Source organism: Crassostrea angulata, chromosome 4 (assembly GCF_025612915.1).
Source record: "Crassostrea angulata isolate pt1a10 chromosome 4, ASM2561291v2, whole genome shotgun sequence".
Classification (NCBI taxonomy): Eukaryota; Metazoa; Mollusca; class Bivalvia; order Ostreida; family Ostreidae; genus Magallana; species Magallana angulata.
The window spans coordinates 21132541-21150604 of NC_069114.1; the positions used below are offsets into that span (position 1 = coordinate 21132541).

Here is an 18064-nt window from a genome sequence, read left to right on the forward strand (position 1 = left end):
CAAATCTAATAATGTTTAAAGAAAAATCAATATATCAATCAAATGTGAAGCACTTTCTGCAATACATCTAAAGCAATAACTATTGTCCAATTAAGATCATCACTGACATTTTGTACCCCGGTTATGCAATATGCTCAAGCAAGTACATTTACCAATGATTTCAAAATAATAAAATTTGATAATAGGCCTATACATGTACTAGCTAGTTCAAAACAATATAGAATCAACCACTGTAGTTTAAAGCAAAGTATATTATATCCATGAATAACATAACTAAATATAACCTGCATTGTATGTAACCCTAGACTGTAGCAGTACAAAATGTGTACAAGTATATGTATAATCAAAACAATAATACATCGTTTATACAAGCATTGATGTTTACCAAAGACGCAAAAGTCTGAACATTCAAACTTCCTCTAAATTAGCATGAACAGCTTTGTATACATACTCTCATCTTTATCTTATTAACATTCATATTCACCAATCATTTTAAAAAGTGCCTGTAAACTAATTTAAATATCTCCTATCTATTTGACCTTTTCTTACTATGTCAATTTTTCAAATCACCCCAGACAAGATAAATCAATGATAAAACATACAACTCTTCCATTTAAAAGGGGATATGGGAAAAGGGGCTTTGAATGCTATAAAGAACTGCTTAAAACATTATTACAATAATATACATATATATTACATATGTATATTTTAACTTTTTAAAATAAATTTTATCTATGAAATTGATTAAATATAAGTACAAAATTTCAATGTAACCAGCAATATCATACCCCTGTATCAGATTTTTAATTTTTATGACAATTCTTATCTAAAAGCAGAAAATGAAGAATTATTTCCATAAGGGAGGTATATTCTCTAGCTTTGATCTCGTGTGGAACAGAAACTAATGTGAACAAACATCAAGTTCCCAGTAGTATGTGCATACAATAATTATAAAGATAGCAGAAATCAATGGAGAAATTATGAATCATTTAACAAATCAAAACTACATGCATATTAAAATGGAATGGCTTGTTTACTTGTAAGCATTTACATTTTATAGGTAATAACAATCATATTTAACTGCAGAATATACCTTTGAAATACCCAAACAAACAAAATCACTATAAATAATTGTTCACTGTCAAAACAAATTTGACACACAGTACAATCTTATACATCTTATATATACCAGTAAATCAATTATTCACATTTCTAGAACATAAATGTCACAGAAATACAGAGTACACGTGCAAATACCCCATTGATGGTGACTCCAACAAAAAGGCAAGACTACCTATTAAGAAATTTGTGGGTATATATGTGATGGTGATTTTACAGTAATGGATCACACTTGGATATCATTAAAAGAAGCTTTGTACAACTTTCCACAGCAAAGTTTGAAGATTCACGATATATATGCATTGGTGTATGAAAGAATTATCATCATTTTTTGCCTATACATGGTATGTGAATATGTGGTATGTAAAGAAATTATGTAGGAGCACTTTCCTTGTTTTACTTCAAACACTCGACATAATACTGAATCAGAATCAAAACCTCTCAGCATAACGTTAAATAAAGTATTGCAGACACAATTTCAATGATACAAACAATTAATAATTCATACAAAGTCAGTACCTCTGCTTACTCAAAAAAAAAGTTTGAAATAGAAAATAAACAGTCATATTGTAATCATATAACATTTGGCATTTATCCTTTTAAGCATTCTTGTTGGAACAAAAATTTCTACTATGTTTGCAAGTACATTGCTAATAGCATCCATCTTAAAATTAAATATACATGTATAAATTTAAACATATGAAAACCAAATTACCGGGTAAGCTTTTTATTATGGAAAATCAATATCCATCAAACATCATATGTGCTTAATATAATACATTTACAGAATTAAATGTAATAATGAAAAACTTTGTTAAAGAAGAAATCCCTAAAATTTTGTTTAAAAAAATGGAAGAAAAAAATACACCAAACTAAAAGAATTTGGTAAAGTGGCATTGAATTTAAAAAAAAGGTAATTCAGCAATTCAAGCAGGCAAATACATGTAGATACTTAAATTTGAATAATATACCCTAAATGCACAACCAGACTCAGAGCAAAGAGAACTTATTTGACTAAACCCTGAAAACTCTGAGTGAGTTTATTAAACTCTCCATATTTAACATTCATAATTACAACTCTAAAACAGTCATTCCTGATCACTCTCTCCATCACTGGAGAATGTTTGGGCTGCCAGGGTTGTCTGTTTGTTAGTTGCCATGGTGACCTGCGGAAGTTGTCGGTAATGTTCCAGCCATTCATCGACCATTTGTTTGATCATTAATGGCCGCTTTCCGGTTTTCTGCAGCGCCACCAGACACCCTCCCTTGGTAACCACACAATCTAGCCATTCATGGAGAATGCTTTCTTCACGACCAACCTTCAAATTTATAAAATATATGTTGTTGATAAGATTCATCAAAGAGAAAAATCAATGTTCCTTGAAGCATGCATATTTATCAGCATTTTACAAACTGTAACTGACCATTGGAACATCTATTTGTTGTTTCATAATTTATAACTTGATAAATACATATTAATTCCTCTTTGATCATATTTATTGATTTTATTCGACTGGCATGCTTGTGATCAACCCACACTAGATAACTGATACACTTAATGTTGCTTATCTGACACAGTCAAACCAGGTAATCTCAGTTTCAAATGAAGTATTTAATGGTTTCATTTCAAAGGCTTTGGTGGTTTCACTCAAGGGACACTCGAAGGATGTAAGCTTGATAGATTTCAAATATTGAAATTCTTGTCTTGCTGTGAAATGCATGTATATTTAAACAATAAAACGCTTTCTTTGGTTATCCATGCGGGATATGAAGGTGGCGACATTGCAGAAAAAATACATGACCCATATGAATCATCAAAGAAAGCATTTTATTGTTTATATTTACATCTTCCTTTTAACAAATTAATAATTTGATTGTAAAAAGTAAGTAAAATTAACTAAATTACTGTTAATGTACATCAGTGCCTAAGCTAAAACACACAGCCATATAGTCTCCTATGGGAATTTGAGTCTGACATCATCATGATTATTTCGTGCAATATGTATGTGATTTTTCTTAGGTTGCTGTAGATTTCGACCAATCAATAAACAGAGCATGAAGATTTTAGTCTAGCTGTTTCTATAGAGCTATGAATTAATAAAGTTTTAGTAAGAAATAGAGGGAATCATACTCGGTAGATGTAAATATTTGATAATAAACAACATAATTTTAAATATCATCTGTGTAATATGTAAAGTACAACTTTATACGTAAAAGAATCAAGCATTCCTTGTAATGAGGTCCCTTATACCATTTTCTTGTACATGCATTTAAAAAAAGAATTTTAACCTCTGAGCCCATTAGGAAAGGCACTGGCAGGAGTTTCCCTTCGTAATCAACTAATGGCAAGTATGCTACTTCATCATCGTCATTGGGTTCAATATGAGCCCCGGCCCCTAGAATGCCATCTGTGTCCATTTCCATGGTTACAAGGGCAGAGAAATGGCCCCTTGTATAGCCTAATGCTATTGGTGTCTTCCAGCAAAATCCTTTCTCCCAAAGTAAAGGCAAATAAACACCTGGGAAGTAAATTAAAAGGATATCAATTTCTGGGAAAACACCAAGGGAAGTGCATTATTAGTAAGTCAAGTACATGTATTACATAATAATAATAATACAAAATGCAAAAGCAGTCTTTTCCACTTCAACGTATTAAGTATCCTTATGTAATGTACTGGTATTAATATTAACATTTGTGCAGCCTTTGCTGGCATGATGAAAAATGAAGACTTTTATATCCGATAAAGTTCTTAAAGTTTACTATAAGATGTGAGAGTATAAGAATAAGAGTTGGTTTTTGGCATCTCAAAAATACTGTATAATGCATTTTATACAGGTACCACCATTTGACAGCTTACCCCGACAAGATTTTGCATTTCTTAATTGACAGTATAAATTGGAAAAATAATGTGATTTCATTACAAAATTCCAAATTACACATCCTCTATAAATCGTAAATTGAAAATGTTGTAGCTCTTTAAAACATCAGAAGATTTTTCAAGTAGACAGACTGATGAGCCACTTTAGCGTTGTCAGTCATGTGTATCTGACTATGTTACCTTGAAATCTGGCTAATCCTAACGATTCTCCACGGAAACTTTTGACATACTTCACTCCATACACAATGATAGGTCTACGGAGAATGTGAGCTAATGCAAATATGTGAGTCTGCTCTAAAGAAGCACCTGTGAATAAAATCAACAATTCGGCAACAGAACTAAACAATTTGTACTTTCAAATGCCAAAGAGACACATCACTCAGTCTTGTGTACACTTACCAGGTTGACTTGCTAAGTTAAGGAGTTCGGCCCAGTCATTCTGCCACTGAGCTTCATCTAAGGAAAATTGCAAACTTTCTGCGTGCATGGATTCATACTCCTTCCATCTTGGGTAGAACCTATTCCAATAGAAAAATTATTTATGCTACATAGTAACAATTTCCTTAAAATTTGTTGCTTAATTTCCTCTATTCGAAAAGGAAAAAGAATTCAGCACAGGAAAAACATGTATATTCCCTTCTTTCAAAAAGAGGGATAAAAATGCATATTATGCTACACAAAATAATAGATATTAAAATCATACATCATAGCACCATCACTAATGCTCTCAGAGAGGGCTTGTCTAAGTGTGTTGTCTGAGTCGAACACGCCCCATGTTGCCTGTAGTACTGAGTCCAGAAGACAGTCCCCAGCTGTCCTGTTCCACAGAGCATACAGCCGACTCCCTAGTCTCACTGTCAGCTCCAGACTCCAATTAATGACCAAGTCTTCCTCTAATTCTACGACACATAAATCAGGTGGTAAATTAACAAGACAATGACTTTGGGTGGTTCAAATTCAAACAAGCTTCACAAAATTAATTCTCCTTGTTGATTATCACACGTATAATTTATCATAAGGTAACAGACACCAAAAGATTAGTTTACACGGGGGCATCTCAAGGCTCATTCTCTCTTCCTATATCTTTAATCAAAATGTTTGTAATCTGCAAAATCCGTTTATTTTATAGTAGGCTGATAAGTTCATTGCCTGAAAACAACTTATTCTATTTAAAAAATTAAATTAAATTTACTGGTACAAGTAAGTTGAACTGGTATGGATGAGAAACATAATCCATTCTACCAGCACTGGTATTTATAGTTTAAGTTTCTTACAAAATTGTTCTGAGGATCACACATAAAAAGTTAGAAATTATATTTGCTTTCCTTTTATCTAAAAGATGATTTCGTTCAAACACACAAATTATGAATCATGTCAGGACAACTCTTGCAAGTAAAATGCTTCATAAATCTACTAAATTTAACATAAGACATTTTCTTTGTATGCTAGTATTATTCATGAAGATCTCTTGCATATAAATGGTAAAGCTACATTTCAGATTGTGTATACAAGCTGGTACCTTTCTGTACATCTTCATCTAGGATTTCACTGAACACCTGTGACTGTATGGACTGAGGCAGATCCATTACACCTGTGAGAACATCAAGACAAAGCTATCAATCATTCTATCAAAACAATTAAATCTATCACTGGGTAATATCACTGCAACAGTTTACTTTGTATTGATTACCAGGTACTTGTATACTGGTTGTTAGATCACCTTTAAAAAAAGCAACTTTTGACCTGTTATAATTCCAAATGAATAAACAATAATAAATAAGATACCTGAGGGCAAGGCAAAGGTAACACAATCTGAAAAGAACTGACAGGGAAACTCCCCTTTTCCTCCTTTACGTTGCCTGAGAATAGAAGAAATTTCTCTGCGGATTTCTGCAGCAACATCAGGGGAAACATGAGAGGGTAGGCGCTTAAGACCATTGGCATTGGATTCTGTACTTGTCAAGAGCACAGCAAGCATGTCATCTCTCTTGAATCTAATGGCAAGATGAACAATCGTGTACCCGACTTCAAAAGCACTAGGTCGGTTTAATAATGCAACCTCATCCTGTGTTAGCTGCCGGGAAGGATCACCACCTGATGCGAGAAATGACTCAATGGCACCAAGATCTCCAACCACCACACCCACACAAGCATTGAGCCACAACCAGTCCTTTTCCCTCATACATTTACGAATTTGTTTAAGTCTTTTTTCCGTGGCTTTGTTATCCTCGGACGTGATAGCACCAGAGGTTGATGGGTCTTGTACTTCTACAGACTGATTGTCACTTTGAGGGGACCCACCTCCACAAGCTAATACAGGAGAGGTAGACCCCATCTGTTTTGCAGTGATTTCAGTGGGAGATAGAGAAGGCGGTGAAGTAATTATCTCCGGAGAAAAACGCCCTCTACTTGTCCCACACATAACACATTTCTGGGTCTTTGGCCAGTTTTCATACGTGCACGCTTTACAGGTCCATTTAATTTTTGCATATTTTGCATGAGTTTTATTAATATCATTGTTGGAGGTACATTTTGCTGCCTTTGGGGAACCAGGTATTACTTCCCGGGCTGGAGTAGTCCTTCCACCAGACCTGCAACCCTCCCCTGATTGAGCTTCTGATGGTTCCTTTCTGGTCCTGCTCCTTTCTACTGGTGACTGACAGCCAGGCGATACACTTTTCCTTACCCTATGACACTGAGTGCATTTGCTAGCTTTTGGCCAATTAAGATATGTACAAGCTGAACATGCCCATTTTGTACCAATCACAGGATCGGTGCTGGTAGAACAAATTTGGGAAGAGGTTTGGGAGACCAAGCTACTTTCTTTATTATGTCCCATGGATGCTGCCATCTTATAGATGTCTTGCTCTTCATTTTCAAAGTCTGAGATCCTGGTGTCCTGCCGACGTTTATTGCATAATGTGCATTTCGCTGACACTTGGTAGTTCTGATAGGTGCAGTGCTGGCACTCCCACTTGTCTGTGTCAGTCATCATGAATCTCTGGGATCTCGCCCACTCCCGATTCTGTTAATAAATAAGATCATATTAGATTATATTAATAAAAGCATTAAAAAATAAAAGTGTATATATACATGTATTAATTACCAGTAATTTTAAAACTTTTTAAAGCAGAAGAAGACCAATGAGAATTTCTATAATAATTACCATGGAATCATAAGAATTTAAATTGTGGTGGTTCAATTTTCTTATGATTCATTGGTACCCCTTACCAAGGAATTTACATTCCCAATCAAATTTAAAACACTGTCTTTCATAACTATTAATAAATAATTATTGAAATAAACATAACATCCCCAAAATCTTGGCAATCTACGAAAATTTGCCAGCACAAATTTTAAGTCATAGGATCTTATGGTAAATTAGGGCAATGTATAAAATTTTCCATTTTTAAGTCGATCGATCACATACAGGGTTGCAATTAACTCTTTGCCCACTCTGAAATGCAAATATCTTTAACTGTTAGTGACATCACCCTTTAGTATGAATGTATGTTCTGTTGTGTTTAAAACTCTGAAAAGAGAAGTTGCATATTTTTAAACTAAATTCAATTTTAATTCACTTTTGAACATCTTAATTTTCACAAAAATCGAGGGTATCTTTGAGTCCAACACTCACAGGTTTTGTGTCCATGCATTCTACTTTCACTACTTTGTGAAAGAAGAATGGACACCAAACCCTTAATGGCTCGCTATGAAGATTTAACTCAGCTAGACCAACAGGAATGATCGAGGGCATATTACAAGACATAATTAGATTGCCTAATCTAATAGTAACCTTGCCTTGAACATTGTAAGGAGACTAGCCGTAGATTGGAAAAAATTCTTTCTTTATGGGTGATGATGAGATATTATAAAGCCACAAAATTGATTATGACTGCAGGAAGTTGAAATGGAAATTGAACTGAATTGAACAATTTGTTTTTTTTAAATTGTTGATAGTGTTTTCAATCGCCCATTTCTTAAACGTGGGATGCAAAAACTCAATGAAGGCTAGTGAAACGTTAAATAATGGAATCACAAAATAATGGGGACCACATGGCCTCAATCAGCTGTTTTGTTGTAAATCGTATAATTGGCAAAGTTGAAATACATGTGTGTACTACATTTTTTCTATACATACATTGTTTGTCACATATAAAGTCAGAGTACAATTTATCATTTACATGATATAAAGGTTTTTTTCCTATGTCAATAAATAATCTACAACTTGTCAAGAGTAATAAATAAATAACGGATTTTCATACAATGCTTCGCTTACAAACTGAAATTCTAGACACATTATTTACAGTCATATTGATGAAACGGTACCACATGTTTTATTTGCACATATTGTAAAATGATTTACCAATTGGGACTTTATGGGGAGATATATTTCCCTGTCACATCGTTAAACTGCAACCAAAACAAAGATTTTCCCCATCTGTAATGATGACGTCATTTAAATTTACGATCGACTCTCGAAAAACGAAAATATTTGCACAAAACGAAAATAAAAACACTGTTTCAGGTGGAATGATACACCGAAATTATAATATCTCATAAATCATATCCAGTAATGTCATTAAGATTTTTTTTTATATAAAAAAAATTATTGAAATTAAAAAAAACCTATTTTTTTTTTCATATTTTCAAACAAAGACAATCGTTTTTAATAAACCAAACTTGAATCAATATAGCGAAGTTTTAGAAATATTGCTAATTTTCTAAATCAGGGACGTATAAACGTCCCTGCTTAAATCAAACCATGATTTATTAAATGTTAATATCATCCATTTTTTTCCACCAGATTTTCCTCTTACTCATAAAAAAATCGTATAAAACAAATCAGAGCATTCTAGTACATCCTTCTTTGAACAACGAAATCATGTTTCAAAAATGATACCTTTAAATATCGATCCATGAATTTTTTTTTGTGTAGCTTTCCACCTTAAAGAATTCTTTAATCTTAAATAATTCATAATTAATTGATATTCTGAGATGACAATTCATTATATTGAGTAATTTTAGCAGAATTATATAAGATGTGATATGATTCTTTAAAAAACATGAAATGAATTAGAAGACACTCCCTAAATTAAAAAGCTTAATTGATTACATAATATGGCTTAAAATATTTTGTGTTACAATAAGTCGTGTTTTGAAGTGAATTGAAATGAAACTGGCTTAAGATCTATTATAACTGTCATTTTTTTTTTCAATTACCAATCTGAAGGTTTTCATTTCAATCAATGTATACAGTGCTATTTTTGCCACGTGTTATTTTCGCCTTTCTACTCTTGTCAACGGTTTCATCCCGTCATGACTTCGTTCAGACACAGTATTGAAATGAATAGATACTTTTTCGAAAAAGCACACTTATCTAAAAACTAGCTGCATTTATTTAAGAATTGTTTTGATTTCGATCAGTCTTAAATTCGTCGGTCCGCTGGCAACGAGGGCGAAATGGACGAAAATAAAACGAGGGCAAATAATTCCCTGTAGATATTGTGTAAAACAGCAAATAGATATATCGTGATACACCCGAGTGTTTTAATTCCTTCAGCATCTCCTTCCACGTCTTCGTTAGCCAATGGTTTCTGATCTGCCACTCTTCACGCCTGATCAGAAACCCTTGGCGAGCGAAGATGATCCTTTGAATAAATTAACATAATCAATTGTGCATTTTAATTGTAAGTCGGAAGGATGTAAATATATGTTGTAATATATATCATTATAATATGATTATAATATTATTATTTATATATGCATGTACATTTCTCTCATACGTAAGCGTATTATAGTGCCACTTTAACACTTTATAAAAATTTTATCTCTCGATCAAATTATAGTTATTAATTCGTTTTATACATCCTGAGAGGATGTCCGATCCACTGTTTACGATACGTCGCGACATATCGAAAACCGGGGAGCGGATGGAATTTCTTATTTGGAGTAGATTGTAATTTGTTCAGCCAGGTGGAAGGGATCGAGTCTTAATCTTAGTAATTTTATTATTTGTACATTTTACTAGGTTTTAATTTCAAAGGAGGGGGGGGGGGGGGGGTACTGACCCCCAACCCAACCAAATTTCCATCTAGATCCGCTCATGTTTGTAAATTTATTATCCGTGCCTATATCGCCCCTTTTGAGACCGGAATCCGTCAGGGGACACCCGTTTTCCCGAGGATCTGGTCACTGCTAGATGGCACATCTCATAGTTTGGGCGCTACGGAATACGGAACCATTCTTTGAGCATTATGAGATGATAATTTCGGTCAGGGCGTGGTTAAATCCAATAAAGACCGAAAGACCGCTTTGTGATAGAGTTGACAACGCTCCTATCGAAATTACCACATCATAATATTCAAAGAATGATTCCTTATTACTTATATTTATATCATTTCCAATTTGTACACTTTAAAACAACATTAATTTAAAACAACTTTTTTATGTAGCACATGCTATGCATTATTACGCGGCGCAGCCAATACCGTTTTTCGGATATGCTATAAGACACGCCCATTTTGTGTCACTCATGTTTTATGAAGTTATATTGGGTTTTGTGGTTCAAATTTTGATTCGTAATGTTATCACAGACAAAGACAGTTGAAAATTTAAATATTTCCATATAATTCTCTAAGGATACTTTGCAGTTTTAATATATACCATGGATGTCTTTCCTTCTTCAAAAACAAGGTCATGCGTTTTCAATTAGAACTTTGCAGTGTGTATCCTGTTGATTTACAGTTTTGATATAAAAAGAAATAATTTTCAAGAGTCTGATTAACTTTCAATTTTTTTCGATCCATTGTTTTATTTTTATTTTTATTAATGTTTTTCGTTGTGGTTTTTTTTTCGGGGGGGGGGGGGGTAGAAAATATCGTAAATATCTATCAGTAATCAATAATAAATCAAGTTACATGCACAATGGACAATCTAACCCGTATGTTTTATCTTTAAAAATGTAACATCAATATATTTTTTAATTTTTAATTTATTTTTTTTTTTTTGGGGGGGGGGGGTCATATTGAACCGGTGGTTGCTTTTGCCGAGGTCACTTGTTCCCCTAACGTATGTTTTTCAGCAAACCTTAAGATATGAATGCAATTTAATTTGTGGGACAAGACAATATTTTGTGGGTGCGACCCAAAATTGAACTAGTAAATATGTCTGTGTCAATGCTGGCCTTACACAAACTTTTGTTAGTACATAAAGAATGGACCAATTCTTTCAAAGTTCTTGGACGGGGTAGTAAATCGTCATTTTCTTTGTTTTAAATTGCAAAAGAGTTTCCTATCTTTTGTGGTTATCTCATAACTAGGTACTAGCGAGCTTGGCGGTTAATTAGATATGAGAGTTGGTGGGTTTAATAATATGGACCAAGACTGAACATTATGATGCCATCTTCAAGACTTTATATATATTTTCTCCCCCCCCCCCCTCCCCCCATCTTCGCTAGCCAAGTGTCCGATTCGTTTTTCTCATCTCCGGGATTTTTTAATAGTCTGTCATAGGTTTAACCTTTATTGTCTTGCAGCATTTATGCACAATTTTTGGTAAAAAGGGACATTACCGTGTTCATTACGACCATTCCACATACGAAATGGATTATTCGTATCAGCAGTGAAATCGAGCAGATTTTTACAGTACAATGTATTTTGATACTTCCCTCTCAAAAAGGAAGAAATTTTGCTTAAAGGCACTACTTTGTTGTCCTACCGATTCTAAAAATAGTTGAAGGGATATATACCCAAATATGTCCATGTCAGGGCTGGCCTTATACACAAACTTTCGTTAGTACATAAAAAATGAACAAATTCTTTCAAAGTTCTTGGACGGGATAGTAAACTGTCATTTTCTTTGTATTAAATTGCAAAAGAGTTTCCTATCTTTTGTGGTTATCTCATAAATTGCTTTTTGCACTGTGTGGACTTTGTAGCATTGAAAACCCAGATGGGGTCTCAGTACCTTGCTCTGTTTTTCAATAAACAGATTCGTCAAATTTGGGCAGTTTATCTTTAAAGAGCACTTCTAAAGGTATTGGTAGGTATTAGCAGCTTGACGGTTTAAGATAGATATGAGAGTTGGTGGGTTTAATAATATGAATCAAGACTGAACATTATTTTGCCATCTTCAAGACTTTATACAAATTAAATAAAATTAATGTATATATTTTCGGAAATTTAATTTTTTTTTAATAACTGTAAATTTGGTCCTCTTAACTCTGACATAAAATTTAAAAAAAAATACTAAGTACAAAGATGTTAGGGTAGGTATGGTCTCCCCCTTCAAAAACAATGCTATGCGTGTTGTAGTTAAATGATACGATGCATGATTTTTTATAGTCTGACAAAGGTTTCACCTCCATTGTCTTGCAGCATTTATGCACAGTTTTTGGTAAAAAGAGACATTCCCATGTGCATTACGACCATTCCACATACGAAATGGAATTATTCGTATCAGCAGTGAAATCGAGGAGACTTTTACAGTACAATGTATTTCGATACTTCCCTCTAAAAAAGGTAGAAATTTTTATTAATTAACCATTTTTTTTCCAAAAATAAAAAAAAACTAGCCAATACTTAGTATAATAATTTTTTTTTCAAATATAGAAGTGTCTGGTTTCAGCGTAATGAGTTAGCAATAACGTGTAGCAATATGATGCAAAAGCATTAAATGTTCAATAAATACCTGGCTTATATTTGGATGTTATATGGTATTGGGATTTTCCCCAAGAAGAGAGCCTGATCCATTTTTAGCAAACTTGAGAGCCAATAACTTAGGGTTGCTTTTGTCTTCTGACGTTGAGATAATAGACAAAATGACCTTAATTTAGCTTAGGTGAAGCAATATTTTTTTTCAGCCTCAGGGGACAAGAAAATGTGAAAAGATACCTTATTCCCCTACACAAGTGATAACAAGTTAACAAAAAGCAATGTTCCTTTAAACCATTTTGCATTTACTTTAAATAGACACATGTTACAGATGATTTAATATCTTTATTCATGCACTGCAATTCATTACATCTGTGACAATCAGACAGGATCGAAAACAAGTGCCAAATAGCTCAATTGGTACAGCACCTGACTAGAGATTCAGGGGGCCTAGGTTTGAATCCTGGTTTGGTCTGTCATCCAGATACATTTGATCCTGGTCATGGCACCAATTGTATCAGAATGGGAGAAATAATGATGGATCAGACTGGTATTTGAACCTTCGCTCCCTGATTCTCTAGTCATGTATTCTAACAACTGCGCTATCTGGCGCTGGTATTCAAAAACGTCTGACTGTCACACATCTATACATGCATAAACATGCAAACCATTTTCAATTAACATCCATTCATTGACAATATATTATGAATACAATTATAACATCTATAATATTAAAACAAAACATGAAAAGACCATCAATGGTATATCTGTTTTACATTGTGCAGCATAAAATGAAAAATGTATGAATCAAATGAGATTGGCTGATTTTACAAATTTATAAAAAATCCTACTTGTAAAGTTTTATCTAGTTATCGTTGTCCAATCAACAGACATTTAATCATTCATCTATACCTGACAGAACACAGTAATCAAATGAGGATGGCTGATATTTCATTATAGAACACTTGTTTAACTCCATCTAGTTATCATCACACAATCAACAGACATTCATCTATACCTGAATGAACACAATAAACCTGAACTTTGGACTAGTCTAATATTTTTCTGCCATGATGAGTACAACCAGAGCTGACCACCCAGTAAAGGGATGGCTGCCTTTCCCTTCACCAGTTTTATCATTGTACTGTTCATAAATATAACCTGTTCTATAATATTCCTTAATTATATTATTTACTATATTTGCACGTAAATCCTTGTATATGCCCTGAGCTAGATGCTGATATGGGCCGGCTGTGTTGGAGTAGTGATGTAGGGCACCAAGGGTGAGATAGTTCATGTTTATCCAGATGGCCCCTCTCCAGTATGGAGGGTCATGCTCAGTGTTCCGTTTCTGATACTGTGGCGCATTTCTTGCCAAAGACCGAAGTCCATAGTTGGTCCATAGTAAATCTGTATTGGTGAGATCATTTAAGATTTTATACAGTTTTAGAGAGTTGGGTTCTACAATCTTCAGCATGAATGGAAACAAAGAAACATATCCAAAAGACTCCACAAACTGCATCTTCGGTTCTGTTTTCACATCTCTTATCTTGTCTTGGTCATATGGTTGTCCTGGTTGTATATTTTTGGGAGGCATGGGTTTCTTTAAAATGATTCTGTTAGAATGAAGTCCATAATCACAATAGCGTTCCTTCTTTGGAGACCAATGCAACTTGTCTAATAAAGTATTGTCTGTCAGAACTTGATGCGTGGCCTCATACTCTTTTGAATCCTGTTCAAGTGTCTTAGCAATGTCTGCTAGAATCCCTGATGCCAGCGCCATCCAACATCTCAAATCCAGATGTCTCTCTTTTGAGTTTGGATGAGAAGCCCGGGGGTAATCGTCAAGACCTGAAGTCAGAGTCTTAGGATTTAACTCTTTAATTGTTTTCTCATCCCTCCCTCTCCAGTAGTAGGTAAGAGGCTCATTTCCCACTTGTGTTGTGTTGAACCAACTGAACCATTTCTGCAGTCTTGGAAACACTGCCGTTAAGAACTGCTTGTCTTTTGGATCAAGGCTTGTTATCATGTCTTTAATCAAACGCTGAAGGGGCAAGAACAAAGTAGGGGGATTAGCATTCTCATTTCTTTGTACGACAAATTCATCAGGAACTCGGGCCCTGGCCTCTGCTCCCAGAATTTGTTCTCGAGGGATCCAGCCCTCGGCATTGAGCAAGTCTAACCAGTGTGCAATAATGTCCTTTGATATTTCAGGATCCCACTGGCTGATCAGAAGATTGTGAAAACCTTCATCCCAAAGAAATCCTCTTGGAAAGAAGGATCTGGAAGGGACTGCTGAGTATAAAGGGGCAGGCCAATAATAAATTGGTTCTTTGTTGTACTTTGACTTCACAAGTGAAGAGCCATAGAAATATCCTATGCTGCCAATCATGTTACTCAGGGCAGCTTTTGCAAAATCAATTTCCGCTGCATTATAACCTTTTTTATCAATATCAAATACTTCAGAAAATTTATTATCGAAATCTTTAGCAAATTTTGCTAGTTTGTGGGAGTATAAATCGCCCTGGAGAGATTCATGTCGAGCACTATGGCTTCCTGATTCAAACACAACTTCCATTTCTAATGGTAGCTGTGCTGTGATTTGATGAACCATGAAATTTGGATCTGGACTATCTCTCGGAACAAGACGTCCTGCTAAAGCAAAGAATGGAATTGTCCTTTCTTTATTAAAGCTGTCAGTCTGCAGAGAATTCTGTAACAGGTCTTTGAGCCTGTCAAGTCTAGAAGCATATGAAATTAGATGGTGGTATTTTGTTCCTTTACCATCCTTAGCTTTGGGAAATGACAACTTGAAGTTGCCCAGTTCTAGTGATTGTCCATCAATAGAGTCCATTCTATTTTTCATAATGTTTGGTGTTAAAGAGCCTTGACCATCCAATGCCACGTAAAACATGAGAGACAGTATAACAGGCCTGTTGACATCCTGAAAAATAAAAATTATGAAAATTTAGCAAATCAATTCCAGTAGCAATTTAAACAATGTTAAACCAAACCTTATTGTACTTTGACACTTATTCCAGAGACAAATAAGAGCTTTATAAACACATGGCTAATAAACACCTAAAATATTTTTACTCATTCAGATGATTCTTTGTTCAATGCTTTTGTTTTCTTGTGATTTGGTGCTCAACAGAAAAATTTGCAAGATATTAAAAATCTGTGAGGCATGCAATTTATGTGCATACATATTCATCCAACTCATGTTTAAAATGAATCTAAAGAACTTTGCTGGTGCGTTATTTATTGTTTCTAACAAATTACACAGAATGTTTCATACTTTGGGGATAGCTGTAATTCGAGCTGTCCAATCACCGCCATGTTCCCCTCCTTGTCTCTTTACATAAGATGTTGTTATATTGAAATTTTGCTCTACAATATCTTGGATGCCAAAGTTAACTCCATCATGTTTGAGCCAACCATATTGATGTAATCTATCATCTTGACTACACCAGTGTCGGATTGGGGGAGGCATAGTTCTCGCTTGTTCTAACCACATTAAGCCAACTACTGGAGAAGTTGGAGACCGTGTTTTCAAGCCAAAATACAGATTTGATCGATAGGTTCCCCAGAATTTTTCTGGCGTCACTTTTGCAGATGACGCGTTTTCAGCTATCATTTTAGGAACATTAAGTGGAGTAATCACCAACTCCTGAAGATGAATTTGATAGCGTATGTAGACAGTTGCTCCTAAAATTACTGCTAATACAAACAGTATAATCCATGCCATTTTTCTCTGCTGCGACTGGTCGAGTGGCTTTTTGTGCCTGGGTTTTGGTTTGATCGCCGGTCCATTTAACTTAGCTTCGACGTCGTGTTCGTTTTCCGATTTATTTCTCTTTCTTTGGACTGCCTTTGTTTCACGATGACTGTGGTGGTGATCATTTTTATGTTTTCGTGTCATTTTCCAAGATTTAGGAGCTGACGCTTCTTAATAGAACATCAGTTCCACATTTGTTTTCCCTCTTACATCTAACGTGTACAAAATAATCAATGTTTATTTAGCGCTTTCGTAGACTGTTTAATTTCCGTGCACTAAAACGTTTGATAGATCTAGTGTGTAGGAGATTTCTAACGCAAGACTTTTCCCGGATTTAATAAGAGCATTCCGAATTTTCAAAGCATAAATAGCATAGTATACTTACGGTATATCACCTCAGCCAAGATTGGCATGTTTAAAGGAACTGTATTCTTAAGCATTAAACTCGCCAATGTATTTTTAATGCGTTTACTTTAAAAATGTAGAGTTTGTGGCTTTGCATCTCGGCTTTGCATCTCTGCTTTTTCAGTGAAATGGCCGTAACTAAAATCGGGGTGCTACTGACGGCTAACGAAATGTCCTCATAGAATAGCCCCTTTGTTTCTGGTGTTAACATGCTTAAGGTGAATGTTGGAACATTCAAACTAACAAGGGTGGTCACAGGCATCTGAGTTTTTATCAATCAGTCGCTTAATAAGTCATATATCAAGAAATTCTACCCCTAGGCCCCTGCTATATACAGATATGTAAATACACAAGATATAGTATAGGGGTAGAATTTTTATTAAGCGGCTGATTGATAAAAATTCAGGTGACTGTGATACGACTCGGGGGGGGGGGGGGGGGGTGATTACTCTATTTCAATATGTAACTTAGCTGCAGATCTGTAGCTCTCTGGTTGAAAAAATTCGGATAGACAAACCAGAGAGCTACAGTTCCAAGCGTTGTAAAAACCTCCGATTTACGCCGCCGATTTTGTGTCGCTCGCTTCGGGAATTATATCCGACTTTAAAAGCATTCAACCGCCTATAAAATTGGATTTATTAATTAAACATATAGTTTACCCTAACTCTGCTAACTTTGTTTTCCTTTCAATGGTTCACAACGGCCATCCTTCGCCTTGGAATGTCATCGTTTTAAAAAACTCGCCTTATGACAGCAATGTTTACCTAGTAGCGAGATCTCGGGTGCGTCGATTTACCCAAATGGACCCAAATGGTGATTAAAGTGGAAAACAATTATAATAAAATCCTTATTACTAATATTATCACTTGTTTTAGTCATTTCATGGGGTTGTTAGCCGTTATTAAGAAAAATAAAGACCCAAATGGCGATTCAAGCGGAAAACAATTGTAATAAAATCCTCATAATTTAGGGAAATTTGGAAAAATAAAAGCCGAAGGTCCAAAACAATAATTAAAATTATTTCAGTATATCTTTAAAAATTGTTTTTGAAAAATAAAGATGAGCATTTTATCTCGATTTGTTAAAGTATATAATGTATGTAATTATATTCAAATAATATAAATATATATATTATATAATAATAAAACAACTTTTTAAAATAATTTTAATTATTGTTATGGACCTTCGGCTTTTATTTTTCCAAATTTCCCTAAATTATGAGGATTTTA

At 34.5% G+C, this 18064-nt stretch overlaps 2 protein-coding genes across 2 annotated transcripts; both read right to left on the minus strand.

Annotated features, from left to right (window-relative positions):
- Positions 1-1852: 1852 nt before the first annotated feature.
- Positions 1853-8468, minus strand: LOC128180943 (ubiquitin thioesterase zranb1-B-like). The gene is made up of 8 exons (XM_052849155.1): positions 8365-8468; positions 5784-7023; positions 5518-5589; positions 4702-4897; positions 4398-4516; positions 4179-4304; positions 3409-3638; positions 1853-2438 (listed from the first exon to the last, which is right to left on the minus strand). The coding sequence occupies exons 2-8, from the start codon at positions 6991-6993 to the stop codon at positions 2208-2210; spliced, it is 2184 nt and encodes a 727-aa protein (XP_052705115.1). The 5' UTR covers positions 6994-7023; positions 8365-8468; the 3' UTR covers positions 1853-2207.
- Positions 8469-12982: 4514 nt separating this feature from the next.
- LOC128181689 (mannosyl-oligosaccharide glucosidase-like) lies at positions 12983-16656 on the minus strand. Its single transcript, XM_052850176.1, has 2 exons — positions 15951-16656; positions 12983-15596 (listed from the first exon to the last, which is right to left on the minus strand). The coding sequence occupies exons 1-2, from the start codon at positions 16572-16574 to the stop codon at positions 13707-13709; spliced, it is 2514 nt and encodes an 837-aa protein (XP_052706136.1). The 5' UTR covers positions 16575-16656; the 3' UTR covers positions 12983-13706.
- Positions 16657-18064: the final 1408 nt, after the last annotated feature.